Source organism: Belonocnema kinseyi, chromosome 6 (genome assembly GCF_010883055.1).
Source record: "Belonocnema kinseyi isolate 2016_QV_RU_SX_M_011 chromosome 6, B_treatae_v1, whole genome shotgun sequence".
In the NCBI taxonomy this organism is placed as follows: Eukaryota; Metazoa; Arthropoda; class Insecta; order Hymenoptera; family Cynipidae; genus Belonocnema; species Belonocnema kinseyi.
Genome location: NC_046662.1, coordinates 8107826 through 8125000, shown reverse-complemented (window position 1 = coordinate 8125000; position 17175 = coordinate 8107826). Strand labels below are relative to the sequence as shown.

Genomic DNA, 17175 nt, shown 5'->3' with positions numbered 1-17175 from the left:
AAATGGGTTGCGCGCGCAACCCAGGCATTTATATCGTCTCCTACCATATTCACACGGACATAGACGTGTCATAGTATTGGACCACGTCTCGTTTCAGATCTGATTCAGACCAGCTTATATTTTACAAAAATTTAATTTAATTTAATAACCTAATTAGGTATAGTTTCTAGCAACTAATGTGTTTTATAAATGTTTTCCTTGCCTGAAAACAAAGGTTACATAATTTGTATACATTCTTGTGCATATTTTAATAATTATTTATTTAAATTAGAAGAAATGTTTTTTAAAGTAATTTGGAATCGCACGCCAAGTGTGAGTAATCAGCGCATACACTAGCCGTCCAATAAGACGACGAACGCGGAATTTTCACCGTCCGGCAAAACGACAGCGTGAGGGGTCTCCACTATTCTGCGCTGATAGCGTGTGCGGTGTAGAGCGACCTTATGTGTTAAGTGAAACATTAGGTCGTGTGAATTGCAGAGAAGAAAATGGAGGGTGATAGAGATACGGCCTCCGCCGTCGTTTCGTTGAGCGTTCGCCCGTCGTAATGTTGAGCGACTCGTCTTGCCGGAGGTCGTCTTCTTGGGCGGCTAGTGTACTAACAATTTCAAAGTTCACTACAGTTTCGCAAACTTAATATTTTTACCTGTATTCTTAAAAAAATTATGCTAGAATCCATGTTAATTACAAATATTTAAATGAATAAAAATATGAATATTTCACAATTATCACTTATAGACGTTTTGAAATTAAGGTAATTCCATGGAATGTATTGAAGCCCTGAGCGTTTTTTTGCTTCTGTTTCACTTTAGTTGCTAATATTATTTTTTTATGAACAATATTGACAATAAGAAAAACTCTCAGGGTACCTTTTCACCAGCCCTGTGCATCGCCCCCACTCTTTCTGTGCTCTTAGCATCGGAGGCGTATCGTAGTTCAAATAAAACCAATAGATGGCGCTCCGATCAGGTGGGCCAGTCTGCATTGTTATGTATAGCAAAAATTCTAAGATTCGTTAAAAACTTGATACTTTTTATGAATATAAAAGAAAGAACAATGTTTTCAGTAACAATAAGAGCAGCTGTTATTAATAATCCAACAAAATTCATGGAAACCTGTATTTTGAAATTAGGAAAATTGAATAGAAAGGTGAGTATTTTGAAAACAGTTTGAATTGTGTTCATATATTCCTATTGTTTATTTTGCTAATGTGATTAATTAATTTGATAAACAATTGTATTTGTTGCAAATTTCAAACATTGATTGATAATATTAATAGACTAATAATATTAGTAATAATATTTGAACATTGATAATTCGCCTTATAATATACTTTTTTATTAACTCATCTAGACATTTCCGCCCTCTAAAAATATATATTTAAACATAATTTTTTTATAATCAGAGTGGAGACTTGATAAGGAAACCGGGAAACACCGAGAAAAAACGGGAAATTACCGGCAATTAAATTAATTTTTACTTTATCTACAGTTACAGGGCATATAAGTGAACGTAATTATCGGTTTTATTTTATAAAACGGATTTGGTAAAGAAATAAAATTTCCCTTCGAACAAGGAATTTTCGATATGGAACGGCATTTAAAAAAATAGAAACTGGGATTTTCTAGGAAATAATTTAAAAATCCCTGTCGCAATTCAAAATTCGTCACAATTTAAAAGTTCCTTCTTCCAAAATAAAAAAAAAAAAAAGAGTGCAAAAACGGTAAATATTCTATTGAAAGTGATTTCTTTGAGAAAAACATGTGAAATTGACAATTTAGATGATAAGAACTTGTAGCCGAGTAAATTATTTATTGTGTTGAAAATGTTTAAAAATTATTAGTGTGAAATCATAGGATTAAAATGTGTAGCTCCCTGCTGTACGTCATACTATATTAGCAAATAGCTTACTTTTCAACCCAAGAAATTAATTTTTAATCAAAATGATGAATCTTAAATTAAAAAAATAATAATTTTCAACAGACGAGTTTGTTTTTCAAGAAAGTAAATTTATTTCTAACCCAAAAGATTAACTTTAATCTATATTCATGATTATTCAACTGGAATACTTGAATTTTCAACCAAAAAGAATTTTTAAATAAGGAGATGAACTTTCAAAGAAAAAACTGATTTTCTACATAAAAGTCGACTTTCTACCAAAAAGTTGATTTTTTAATAACATACGTGAATTGTCAACGAAATAAATGAATTTTCAATTTAGAAAGACAAATTTATATCCAAATTGTTGAACTTTGAACTAGAAAAGGTCAATTTTCCACCCGAAATAGTTCTATTTTCCACTGAAATAGTTAATTTTTTAATTAAAAACGATTTTAAAGAAACTAGTTATATTTTTAAAATGATACGAATTTTCAGTTAATATGATGAATCTTCCAAAAATAAAATTAATTTTCAACAAAAAAGTTCAGCTTTCAGCCGCAAGTAGTTGCATTTTCAAGAAAAAAAGTTAAATTCTTAACGAAAAATGTTACAAAAATTATATTATAATTTATAAATATTTACTTTTCGAAATACTACTTCTACTCTAAAAAATACTTAAAGTACTCTCTTTTTTAAATTTCGAAAAAAGAAACTTTTAAATTGTGACGAATTTTGACTTGGAACAGGGATTTTTTAAACTACTTTCTTCTAAATCCCACTGTAAATTCTTTTAAAAAAGTCCCGTTCCACGTCAAAAATTACTTTACCGAAACTTCCTGTCCTCAAATAAAAAGGATAATTATTTTCACTCATATTCCCTGCAACCGTAGATTAAGTAAAAATTACTTTTCTAAATAGACAAAAATTACTAAAATATGGAGAACTTGAATTTCGCAACGATCAGAAGTAAATTCCCGGTTTTGTAACTCAATTCCGGGTTTTTCCCAGTTTCCCGTTAAAGTCGCCACCATGATTATAAATAAATTATATATAGATATATATTTTTTAGAAAGCGGAAATGTATACAGATGAATTAAAATGAAAAAGTACATTATAAGGCTAATTATTAATGTTTAAATATTATTATTACTATTATCAAACAGTGTTTGAAATTTGCAACAAATACAGTTGTTTATAAAATTAATTAATTATATTCGAATAATCAAAAATAGAGAACATGAATACAGTTCAAACTGTTTTTCAAATACAGTAGACTCTACGACACTTCGATTTAAGACATTTCTCGTTTTCCGATTTCTCCTTCGTTCGCTCGCCTCCACTCCTTGCTTCATTTCACTTCGAACAAGGCAGCGTACCTTTTGTTTTCTCAAACTGCTTACCAAATACCTTAACCTATATTGTGACATTTTTAAAAATAGAATTTCAATTGAGCCGCCAACAAAAATACGTAAAAAAATTGAATGGCTCATTGCTGTAACAAAATCAAATATCCTTAAAGCAATTCAAGAAGGAGAAAAAGTACTCAAAAAATTTCAAACTTTGCATCGGTAATTATTCTTGAAATTTCAAAAATGTACGTTCTGATATTAATAATTATCTTCTTCAAGATCCAATTAAATTGAAATTTCAAAATTTTAATTATGAATTTCGCGAAATTCATAATTAAATAAATTTCCCCCAAACAGATTTACGTTTCGGTGCCACTGAAGCGAAGGTTTTCTTTCACCGAACATAATTGACAAAGCTGTACGGCGCTTGAGAGCGTTTGAATTCGAACGCGCGTCACGTGGCTTTCTCGTGTCACAGGGAAGAGGGTATTCTGACACATCGTGTTCCCTTCGCCTACCGCCCCGAAAACGAGAAGTGTCGTAGAGTCTACTGTACTCATTTTTCTATTCAATTTTCCTTATATTAAATTACATGTTTCCATGCCTTTTTTGGATTACTTATTACAGAAGCTTTAATTGTTACTGAAAACTTTGTTCTTAATTTTATATTTATAAAAAGTATCAACGTTTTAATAAATTTTAGTATTTTGCTATACACACCAATGTAAAGACAAGGATGCTAAAATAACAACTACACATACACGGGCGATGCATAAGGCTGCCAAAGATATTTATTTTTGGCGCTGTCTTTCACGAAGGCCTGTTTTGAATTAATCACGAAATTAATCTTTTTCGTAGGATTCATTTCTAGGTACTGTGTTGGTCTATGGCAAATTTGATTGGTTGATAACCTAGATACGAACTCGAAGTGTCAAATTAATTCAACGATTAATTTAAAACAGGTCTCCGTGAAAAGGTTCCCTTATAAATGCCAGTACCAGCAATTCAAAAAAGTAAGGTAATGCACAGGTTCGCCATCTTGGCACGTAATTTATTAGATATTTTACCTGTTTTCTACGTAAAATACTTCACTTAGGTATTTTACGTAAGAAACCTTCAGTAAAACGTAAATGCACATCCCTGGTAACCTATCCGCACCTTGCCATGCCTCGTTTGCTGTGTTTGCACGACTTACCCTTGCACATATGTGGGCCATATGTTGGGTGTATGGTGTGTTGGCGGCGACTGACTCAATTCTGTTGAAGTCGTCGAGTTCATGTGAGACGTGAGTGAACTTTGGTGTATAAGCTCCTTTTATGGTGGTCCATATAACAAAAAACAAAAGTTTGTGTCAAAGTTGTGATGCTGCAAAGTTAAAGTGCTTTTAGTTTAAGAAAAAAGTGAGTAACCTGAAGCGTATTTTAATCATCAGTCTTTTACTTCGTGACTCGATTTTCATAAGCAAATGATGTTCGATTGTAAATATAAACATGACGACATTCTTGAATCGACCAAGCCGTAGCTTAAAATCCAAAATATTGTCATCTGATTGATTCTCACAACACTTTCCGAAAAATGATCTTTAAAATTCTATGGGCTTTCTCGATTTGTACCCATGCCATAAAATCGGAGTAACTGAGGTAGAAACATTAAGAAATGCTTCAATAGATCAAGCGTGGGAGAGCTGGTTTCGATCGCAGCCGCACCTCATAAGTTTCCCTTGTCTTTGAAGAAGGTTTTTATTCAAAGCTCAATTTTTCCAAGTGTCCTTCAATCACATCCCCAATCGATTAAGCAAAAAATCAATTACTTGAACGGTTCCTACCCTATTGAAAATATCCTGGTGGAAGTCTTAAAATCCTCCCGCATTTTCTTGTGTTTACCTCGTCCAAAAATAACAAGAGGATTTTTTCAGTGAACTAAAAGTATTTTTATTTGATAAATTCTAGCTTCACCACTTTATCCTCAGCTTAAAAAATCCGCATCACGAACCATTTGCGATATAGAAAAACCTTGATGGAAAAATGTATACAAAAAAGTACAATTCTGCGACTAATTTTACGTTGAAATACAAATAGCTCATTTTTTCTAGTAAAAAAGTTTTAAAAAATTAATAATAAATTATAAGCTTCTGCAATTCTTAGAAAAAGTCGAGTAAGTTAAGGAAATATTTGAAAGTTTTGAAACAATTAAAAATTTGAAATGATTTCAAATAATTTAAACGAAGTGTCTGCGTGTACTGATAAAGTCCGGCTATTGTTACCAAAATTTCGGTGTAAATATTCCACGGGCTAATTTGAAACCAAATATAGATTTTGGCAGCTTTCGAACATGAAATTTAGAAGCTTTTTAATAATAACATTTTTTAAGATTGCTAGGGAAATTGAAAATATATATTTTTTTAAAATAATTTTTTAATAATGTTTTTGAATTTGAAAAAAATCGAAACAACATGTAGATGTTTCAAGATTTCGAAGCATTTTCAGAATTTTCAAACTATTTAAAATTAAAATAATTTAACATAATTCAGAATAATAACCGAGAATTTCAAATTTTAACACATCTGAATTGAAACTGGTATTTATCCGAAAGACTTATAATTCTTCTTGGAACAGGGAATGTTAATATTTAAATTAATTCCGAGCTGAAACAGGGAATTTTTTATTAGAATGAATTCTAAGTTGAAACGGGACATTTTCGAGAAAAATAAAAATTATAAATTGGAACAGGGAATTTTACAAAAATTCGAATTCTTTTTGGAAACGGAAAATTTTCGAAAAGTAATAAAATTCAGGATTTGAAGAAGTAATTTAAAATTTTTAACAAATTCTGAGTTGGAACTGGAATTTATCCAGGAGAATAGCAATTCTCAATGGAAAATTGAATTTTGCCAACTAAATTATTATTCTACAATTGATAAAAGTTCAAAAATTTGTAATTTGACAGTTTAACTGCATTTATGTGAAATTTGTGCAGTTGAAAAGTGTTAATAGCTGACATATTATAGTGCAAATTTTTGAGCATTTTAATACAAAATTGTTGAATGAAACAAATTTAAACTTCACTTTTGTAATTTAAAATTCGATTTTCGAAATTTAAAATTCAAGAGGTTCCGATAAATTTTTAATAGATTTCAATAATTTTAAGGAATTTTTAAGATTTTGGATTTTTTTTTAACTTCTAAGGCATTTTCAGGAGCTTTTTATTGGAATTATTTTAGGAAATTTAAAAAGATTCTAAGGATTAAAAAAAATTAATTTAATTAATTTGCAGTGATTTTAAAGCTTTTGAAATATTATAGGATAAAAAATGTTCTGGAATTTCTGAAGGTATGGAACGATTTTACAGGACTTATGAGGTTTTAAAAGATTTAAAAAACTTCACCTTATTTTTTAAGATTTCCAAGGATTTCAAGGGAATTTAAAACTATCAATGTATTTCAAATTTGTAATACATTTTCCATGAATTAAAAAAATATCTTAATAGAATATCACGGAATTTTATAATGTTTTAGTGCATTTTAAAGAATTTATTCATGAAAAGTGAGGTATTTTGTAGGGTTTTAAATATTATTTTCAATTCCTCCTATTTAAAATAATTTTGATTATTTAAAAATATTACTAAGAATCTTTTTATTATTTTCGGTAATTTAATGGGATTTAAAACGATTTAAAATACTTGAGGGTATTGTAAAAGATTCTCAGGCGTTTTCGAGTGCTTTAAAAAGTTTCAAAGGCTTTCGGAATATATCAAAGGATTCGAAAAATTTTAGGAAATTTTAAAAGATGACCAGATATTTTAAATTTATTTCAGTAGTTTGAAAGCTTGCAAAGGTTGAAATATTTTAGTGTATTTTAAAAGATTCCAAGGCATTTTCAGGAGATTGAAACCATTTCGAGGGGTTTTAATAATTTCAAGGGATTTTAATATTTTAATGGATTATATAGAATTTTTCACGAGACATGAGTGATTTCGTAGGGTTTCGAACATTTGAAGAGATTTTCAAATATTTTTTACAATTCATTTGTAATTCTCACTGAATTCTTATTAATTTATCCCAAATTCTTTTGAATTCTTCTTAATTCACTCAATTCTACCCAATTCAATTACTTTTTATATGTTTTTGAATTGTTTTCAATTAGCTTAATTGCTTTTTTAATTTAGGTTATTTTTTTATGAATTTCATCTAATTCTTCTCATTTCATATGTCATATGAATTCTTTTGAATTTATCTTCAATATTGTTTTGTAATTATTAGTCACTTCTTGTGTTAGAAATTAGTAGGATTTCAAAGTTTTCAAATTTTTCTTGAAATTCACCATGAATTCTTAAAAATTCTTTGGAATTCTCTTGATTTTTTAAAGTAATTTGAATCCTTCTCTATTCTACTTAATTCAGTTATTTCAAAATTACTGAATTCAATTAAGTTTTTACAAATTCTTTTAAATTCATTTGATTTTTTTTAATTCACCTTGAATTTTTATGAATTTTATTGAACTCTGTTCTTTGGTCTTAAATTCCTCTAAATTCAATCCAGTTTTACGGAAATCAATGGATTTTTTTTTTATTTTTCAAAATTTTTCCCAACTCATTTGAATTCTTTTGAATGTAAATTAAATTGTTCCGAAATGTCAGCTAGATATGCACATCTATCAAACGTAATTTTAAATCAGAGCTGTCATTCATTTGAAAAATATATATTAGAAATTTCTGAAAAAAACTCTCGGTCTTAATGTTCTGTACAATCATATAAATAAAAACATGTTTTTAAGAATACTTTTAATTTAAAAAGTAATTACTAAAATATTGTTAATAATAAAGCTGAAAAATTCAAAATTTTAACAATATCATTACAAAAGCGAATTTCATGGATAAAAAGATTTTAAAAATATAACTATGCTAATCTGATTTATTTATTTATTTTTGAATTCTTAAATATTTGGAATGTTTTTCATGAAATTCGCTTCTGTAATGATATCGTGGCAATTTTGGAGATATCAGTAAAATTTTTTCTATTTCTATTTTTGTGAAAAGAACACGCATGCTGGGAATTCAAAGTCTCATTTCTACTGTGTTTCATATAATCAAAACAGTTTTCATTCGAAGAATTAAAAAATGCAGGTTTAAAGACTTTAAAAGTTAAAAATAAATAGCATTTTTAATCGAAAATTTTCAAGAAAAAAAACCCTTTTAGTTGATCAAAATTGAATATAAATTATAATGATTTTCAAAATTGAACCATACGTTAATGATTAACAAGTGAATAATAATTGATTTTATAAGATAATCCGGATTCAGTTAAAAATTAACAAAGACATTTAAATAAATATTACAAATAATCTAACACAGACGAATTGATGGTTAAAAGAGCGATGTGGACGTAAATTTATTTTTTGACCAGGAATTTTACCAAATTTGTAGAATAAAAATGTTGTCTAAATTTGATAAAAAAAAAAAAAAAACAGGATGGCCGGGAAACCGGGAAGTTTATAAATTTTTAGAAGAAAAATTCCAAGTTCGATTTTAACAGTTTTTAAAATAATTAAAGTGCAGTTTTGAAGATCTAAATAATTAAAAATTAAAAGCATTTGAAGTTGAAAATTTTTGATAAAAAACAGTTTTATTTTATCAACTGTAAATATAGATAAATAAATTATTTTTAAAATGGATCTGTACTCAAAGTATATAAATCTGAACAATAACTGACTTGACCAAAGAATTCTAGATCCGTTCGAAATTTAAGGATTTCGAGATTGTAACTGTTTTAATCTGAAAGTCTTAATAAGAATTGAAATTAATATATCATTTATACCGATAATTTTATTTTTAAATAAGAATTTTCATGATTTATCAATAATATATTTTAAATTCAGAGTTCCAGGTCTTCTTTTATATAATTTTGTATATTTAATTTAATAAAGAAATTTATTTATATATTATTTCTTTTAATTTTGTTTAGCCATTCAAAATGTTAACGTGCGTTTTTCTATTTTCAACTTAAAAATAAATCCATAATAATATAGTTACAATTAAAGGTTTTTATTAAATTGAATTTTTATCCCATTTAATTTGAAATTTCTTACTTTAGAAAAAGAATTAATATTTAATATTTAGCAATATTTAACAATATTTTACTGTTCATTTAAGACGAGTAAATTGAAACCAAATTTTTAAAAGAAAACTATTTGAAACTGAATTGTTTTACATAGAAAGCTTTGAATCTTTAGATTTTCGAAGAACTTTTAAACTTTTAGCGTGACAATTTTAATAGTTCTATTTAAAAAGTGTTTAATTTATAAGTGAAACTGTTACATTTTGAAGCATAAATATTAATTGAACACATATTATTTGTAGAAAAAATTTGAGGAGTTTTAAGAAATATTTAGAAGTTTTGAAAAGATTCAAAATTAATTAAAAACTTGAAACTATTTCAAGTAATTTAAACGAACTGTGATAACATTTTTTTCAGAACTTCTAAATATATTTTAAAATTAATCGACATTTTCCTATAATTTTTGAAAATCCTGCTAATTAAAAAAATCGTTAAAATCTTCCATGTTCTTCTTTGATCATTTTTGAAATCTCTTAAAATCTTTTTAATATTTCTGTTACAATAATTTGTCAATGTAAAAAATCATTTTCAATTTTCCTAAGAATCTTAAAAAAAAAAATTGTTCTTTTGAAGTCTTTCACAATTCTTAAAAAAATTCTAAATTTTTTGTTTGAAATCTGCAAAAATCTACATTTTATTTGAAATTCATCTGTAAGTTTTGGAAATTATTTCAAGTTCTAAATTTATTTCGAATCTTTTTAAAACTTCTAAATATCTCTTAAAATTGCTCTAATACTTTTACAATTAATGAGTATTCTATTGTTATTATTTTTAATTTGGAAAAATTTAAAAATATTTTGAATGAAAATCTTAAAGCTTTTGAAGGATGCCTAGACTATTTAAAATAGAAATAAAAATTAAACTTCTAATTTAAAATCTGTTAAGTTAAAAAAAATTATTTTTCAATTTTTAATGTGTCTAGCTTATAATTATTTAAAATAATATAATTTTGAAAATTTGTAAAGTTCATTGCTTGATTCTTTAATTTAGACTATTGAAAATGTTAACGTGGATTTATATTTATGCAACTAAATCTGAATTATTAGTCCTTGAGTGCGTTAAGTTTAGTACAAAAGTACAATAGTAAAATACGCCACTGTAAAAGTTTATGGAAATGAGTATAAACCATTTTAATAAATTGAATTCCACAAAAACCTGTTCACTTAAATACTTTTAGATTTGTACCTGGGGTAATTTACTTTCACTGATTACTTATTGAATGGAAACTATTCACAGCTTGGCCCGGTTTTCCCACAATTCCACGTCTTTTCGCTTTACATGATAAAACTCGATCGCTTATTGGCTTATAATTCAGAAATTCCCATTATTAATCATACACAAAATCTCACACAAGTACAAAAAATCAAATTCGATTTAAATTTCCCTTTACAAAACTTGAAGAATATAAAAGTACTTCTCAATAATATATTATATTTAAAGGCTTTTATTCGATTTCAAATATTGTTTTAGTCTAAAATTTGAGGATTTTATAATTAAAAAAAATAACAGTTGCTTACTATTTAGAAATATTAGATTGTTCATGTAATATCAGTAATTATATGTCAAATATTCAACAACAAAAAACTTTAAACGTTAGAATTTTAATTGTTCTATTTGAAAAAAATTAATTTTCAAGTTAAATTGTTCAATTTTGATGTATAATAAATATTGAACACTCATTATTCCTATAGAGTAAATATAAAATAACACGTAGTTGTTTCAAGTTTCTGAAATAAAATATTGAAGCTTTTCAAGGATTTTTAAACTATTTAAAATGAAAATAATTTAACGTTTATTTTAAGAAGAGCTCAGTTTATAACAAAAGTTAAATCGTTCAATTTTTTATATTTCTTGCTGAAAATTGCTTAAAATGATTTTCAGTTTAGTTTTTATTACTTCAGATGGAAAAATTTTTAGTTTTAGAGTACGATTCTTTAAATTTCATTTTTCGCGAAAAATGTTTGCGAACCGGGAATTTTTTCATATTGAAAGGGCCACCCTGAAAAATGTCACTATTCCGTTTCTGGTTAAAAAGTGATATTTTTAATTGAAAATTGATCTTCCTTATTTGAAAATTTAGATACTTTGTTGGACATTCTTTTTTTTTTGGTACAAAATTAATCATTTTGGTTATAAAAGCAACTATTTGGTTGAAAACAATTATTTTTTAAATGAAAATTAATATTTTTATTGAAAATTGATTTTATTTAATTTGGCAATTCAATTATTTTGTTAAAAATTCGTCGTTTTCTGGCTGAGAATTAATTTTTTTTAATAAAAAAATGTAACTATTCCATTTTTTGTCGAAAATTGGAATTTTTAATTAAAATTTTACAAATTAAAAAAAAAAATCTTTTTAACTATGATTTTAACCTTTTTTTTAAATAATGAGTTAAATTGTTAACTAATAAAAACCGGGAAATTAAGTGAATTTATTTTTTACCGGGAACTTTACAAATTTCTAGAAACAAAAATGTTCAACTATGATTTCAACCCTTTTTTAAATAAGTTAAATTGTTATTTTTTGTCAATTAAACCATTCAGTTTAGAATGCGTATTTTCATTAGTTTATATGCGTGATTTAAAAGTGAAGTTTTAAAGAATTAAACCATTAAAAATAAGAAACATCTGAAATCGAAGGTTTTGTATAATAACCATTTTTAGTTGATCAACTGTGAATGTAAATTAAATAATCATTTTTAAAATTGAACTGTACTTTAGGATTTAAAAAGTGAATAATAATTAATTTTATAAGGAATATTATAAAATATGTTATATTATAATAATATAAAATTTGTTAAGAAACTGTTAACTGTTTCAATTGGGAAATCTTATACGTTAAACAAATGTAAACAACTGATTGAAACATTAAAAACTATTTTTAATTTTAAAATAACTTCAAAACACAATATATCCATTATTAAAGGCTTCTTTTAAATAAAAATATTGTTTCAGTCTAAAATATTCAATTTTTAAGCAATTAAATTTGAAATTTTCCAATTAAGAAAAATAACAATATTTAGAAATATCTGATTTTATTTAAAATCAGTAATTAAAAATGAAATATTAAGAACTAAAAAAAATTAAACTTTCAACGTTACAATGTTAATTGTTCTATTTAAACAGATTTAATTTTCAAGTCAAATGGTTGAATGTTGATGTATAAATAACAATTGAACATCTATTATTCTTAGAAAAAAATCGAGTAAGATCAAGAGATATTTAGAGGTTTTGAAAAAATTAAAAATTAGCCCATTCGTACCAAAATTTCTGTGTAAATAATCCACGGTCTAATTTAAAACAAAATTTGTATTTTGGCAAATTTCGAACAAAAAATTTGGAAACTTATTAAGAATGTTGAAAGGCTTCAGAAGAATAAAAACATTTCCTAGGAAATTTTAAATTTAATTTTTATTTTGAAAAGTGAATATTTAAAAAGATTTTAAAAGACTTACAAAATTATCAAAAATTAACGTGGAAGATGTTAAGGATTTTTTTTTAATTTGGCAGAATTAAAAAAAAAAGTTAGAAAAAAGTCGAATCATTTTAAAGGATGATCAGAAGTTCTGAAAAATATCAAAAATCATTTAAAATTTTTAAAAAGGTAAAACAACGTGTAGATGTTTTAAGATTTTGAAATAAAATTTCAAAGCATTTTAAAGATTTTAAAACTATTTACAATAAAAAAAAATTTAATTTACTTTAAGCAGTTTTCTCAGTTTATACAAAAATGTAATCGTTCAATTTTTAATGTTTCTAGCTTAAAACTGCTTAAAATGATATTTTTAAATTGATTGATTGAGTCTTCAATTTATTTAGAGCATTGAAAATGCCAACGTGGATTTATATTTTTGGAACTAAGTCGGAATATTTAATTTCTACAATTTATTAAAGTATCAAAAAAATTATTTGGCAGTCAAAACTGCATTGAATAAAAAATTGTTAAGTTAAAATATTTTAATAGTTTCCATTTTATACGTCTAAATTATTGAGCATTTGAATACAAAATTATTGAATTAAAAAACTTTCAACTTCAATTTTTAAATTTTTCAATTCAAGAGTTCCTCTTTGACCGAGAATTTGTTTCTTAGATTAAAATGCAACTCTATTTCCTCTTATTTTTTGTTGTAATTTACTGTATTTATGTGTAACTTCCTGTCAAACTGGGTTTAGTTTTTGTTTACTTTATTGTACAAAATTGTCCATCAGGGAACGTAAAAAAAAAAGAGAAAAGAATAAGGTTTATAGTAATTGACCGCCTAGAGTCTACATTCTAGAGGGAGACATAGACATTTTTCTCCAATTGTTTTACTAAATAATTCTTGACTACTTGTTCCTATATACATATTATTGTGAATTTCTAAAAAAATTTCAAAACTGGTGTTTTTTTAGTGTTTTCGCACAATTTTACACGCTAGAATTTTTAAGTTATTCAGGATTCAGTATTTCTATTAAATACGTGAATTGGCATAACATAAATAATATGATTCAAGAATGTGATTACTGATTAGATCAACTAAGAAAATCTGAGTCAGTGTTTAATAATAGCAACGATTTCAGAATCTTGTAAGTATAATTGAAGCCTGTTCAAGATGAACTAAGTAAATTTGTTCCCTATTTTTCGTATATACTCTAAATTCAATTTTAAACAAAAATGTGTTCATACGCAATCGGGAAAATCCATGAGTAATTCAGGGTGGCCGCTGGATCGGGAAACCTGGAAAACCGGAAAATGACCGGGAATTTTATGAGATCGGGAAAAACCCGGAAATAATAGTGAATTTATTTTTTGACCGCGAATTTTACAAAATTTGTAGAATAAAAATTTTATCCAACTTTGATTTCAGCCGTTTTTTAAATAATTTGCTAAATTGTGATTTTTATAAATTATTACATCATTTAGTTTAGAATGCTTAATTCGAAAGTCTTTCACTTTAAAAATGTTCCTTTTTTAATTTTTAAGTATATATTTTTTTTATAAAAAGCAGAGTTGCTGCCGAATAGGGAAATTGGAAATTTCACGAATTTTCAGAAGAAAAATCTGCCCAAGTTCGATTTTAACAGTTTTTAAAATAATTATAGTACAGTTTTGAACATTTAAACAATTAAAAATGAAAAGCATTTGAAGTTGAAGATTTTTGATGAAAAACAGTTTTATTTCATTAAGTATAGAAATCTGAACAATAATTAATTTGACTAAACAATTCTAGATCCGTTCAAAATTTGAGAATTTCCAGATTGTAACTGTTTCAATCCGAAAGTCTTGATAAGAATTGAAATTAATATATCATTTATTCCAATAGTTTTATTTTTAAATACAAATTTTCATGAATTATCAATAATATATTTTTAATTCAGAGTTTCAGGTCTTCTTTTATATTATTTTTTGTATTGAATTTAATAAATAAATTTATTAATATATCATTTCTATTAATTTCTTAGACATTAAAAAATGTAAATGTGCATTTTAATATTTTCAACGTAAAAATAAATCCAAATTAAAAATATTGTTTCAGTCTAAATTATTTAATTTTTATCCCGTTTAATTTGAAATTTTATAATTTAGAAAAAGAATAAGTATTTAATATTTAGAAATATTTCACTGTTCATTTAAGACGCGTAAATTGAAACCATATATTTAAAAGAAAATAATTTGAAACTGAATTGTTTTACATAGAAAGCTTTGAATTTTTAGATTTTTGAAGAACTTTTAAACTTTGAGCGTTATTATTTTAATTTTTCTATTTAAAAAGCTTGACATTATTTCAAGTATTTTAAACGAAGTGTGTTAACACTTTTTTCAGAACTTCTAAATATATTTTTAAATTAATCGAAATTTTCCTACAATTTTTGAAAATCCTGCAAATTAAAAAAAATCCTTAAAATCTTCCATGTTCTTCTTTGATAATTCTTCTAATCTCTTAAAATCTTCTGAAATTTTCTGTTACAATAATTTTTCAATTTTCCTAAGAATCTTTAAAAAAAATTTATTCTTTTAAAGTCTTTCACAATTCTTAAAAAAATTCTAAATTTTTTGTTCGAAATTTGCAAAAATCTACATTTTATTTTTAATTCGGCTGTAAATTTTAAAAATTATTTGAAGTTTTAAATTTAATTCGAATCTATTTAAAACTTCTAAATATCTGTTAAAATTACTTTAATATTTTTACAAATAATAAATGTTCTATTATTATTTATGAATTCAAATTTTTTTAATTTGTGGGATTTTCTACAAGTTATAGAAAAAGTTCAATTCATTTTGAAATATATTTAAAAGTTCTGACAAAAAATTCAAAAATGATTTTGAGTTTGGAAAAATTTAAAACTACTTCTAGATTTATCAAGATTTTTAAATAAAATTTTAAAGCTTTTGAGGGATGCCTAGACTATTTAAAAAAATAATCATTAAACTTCTAATTTAAGAACTGTTAAGTTAAAATACTTATTTTAAAAATTTTTAATGTGTCTAGCTTAAAATCACTTAAAATAATATAATTTTGAAAGTTTTTAAAGATCATTGCTTCAGTCTTTAATTTAGATTATTGAAAATGTTAACGTGGATTTATATTTTTGGAACTTAATCTGAATCTTTGAACTCTATAATTGATAAAAGTTTTAAATTTTTCAGTTTATTTGCATTTCTTTTAATATTGTTTATTTGAAAAGTGTTTTTACCTTCCATTTGGTACGTGTCAATTTTTGAGCATTTAAATACACAATTTTTGAATTAAAAAACTTTTAAACTTCAATTTTAAAAAGTTGGAATTCAAGTGTTCCACTTTGAATGCTTTAATTTGTTGTTTATTACTTACATGGAAAAATATTTAGAATGTAGTTTAGTTTTTAAAATTTCATTGGCCTTAAAAAATGTTTGCGAACCGGGAAATGACCGGGAATTTTTTTCTTTGATTAAAACGGCCACCCTGTAATTCTTCGAAACTAACCGATAAGAGAAAAGCAGATAATGTACATAAAATTTTTTGTTTATTTTTATTAAATACTTGATTTTTATTAATGATTACAGAGATGTTTGACAAGTTAACCATAAGATTTGTAACACTGGCAGTGTTATGGGTGGTCTATGTTCAAGCAAAATCACAGTCAGGGACAAACAACTGTCCCAGCAGAACAACTTGTCACGAATGCATTCAGACAGAGTTCTGTGCCTGGTGTGCGAAGCCCGTAAGTTTATATTTTATCGGATGCAAGTTTTTTAAAATATTTATTCGTATGGATTGAGGAGAATTAGAGTTTTGGCTGAAAATCTAGGCTACCTTTTCTATAAAATTCCTGGTTTTTTCAGGAGTGTAGAACCGTTTCCGGTCGTATCTCTAAATTTCGAGAGTCTTAGGTATTCAGAAAAGTCTGAAATTTAAGCTCCATTAGTCTTTATTTTATTTTATAATTCATTTAGAGATGAAAAGTAAAATACAGTAAGTGCATGGTAACCGTCTTATTTTGAATATAGTCTATTCGGAGTGAAAAATTAGCTAATTTCAATATTTTTTGTTTCAAAATTTTTATTTTTTGACATGTTTAAAGTATATCTATACTTTACGAGAGAAAGAATTTTTATTTCCTTTTTTTTTCTATCATAAGAAAAAACCTTTTGCAATTTTTTTCGCTGAAAGTTTGATAATCGAATTGATTTTTTTAGAACAGAGAATTTTTGACATGGAACGTGACTTTTTTGAAAGAATTATAATTCGGATTTAAAAGAAAGAAATTAAAAAAAAAGTATCCCTCGTCCTAGTCAGAATTCTTCACAATTTGAAAATTCCCTCTTCTAAATCTTGGATGAAGAAACTACTTCAAGCAATTTTAGAGTAGAAG

At 25.6% G+C, this 17175-nt stretch overlaps 1 protein-coding gene across 2 annotated transcripts in view; it reads left to right on the top strand.

The window, feature by feature from the left end:
• The first annotated feature begins 4408 nt into the window (after positions 1-4408).
• The window catches only part of LOC117174292 (integrin beta-PS), a 49084-nt gene continuing 36317 nt past the window's right edge, over positions 4409-17175 (top strand). The window contains exons 1-2 of one of the 2 annotated variants that reach the window (XM_033363263.1): positions 4409-4630; positions 16367-16524. In XM_033363263.1, the coding sequence (XP_033219154.1) occupies positions 16413-16524 (112 nt within the window). In that variant the 5' untranslated portion in view covers positions 4409-4630; positions 16367-16412. The remainder of the gene's footprint in view (positions 4631-16366; positions 16525-17175) is intronic. The other variant, XM_033363262.1, reaches the window with a different exon arrangement.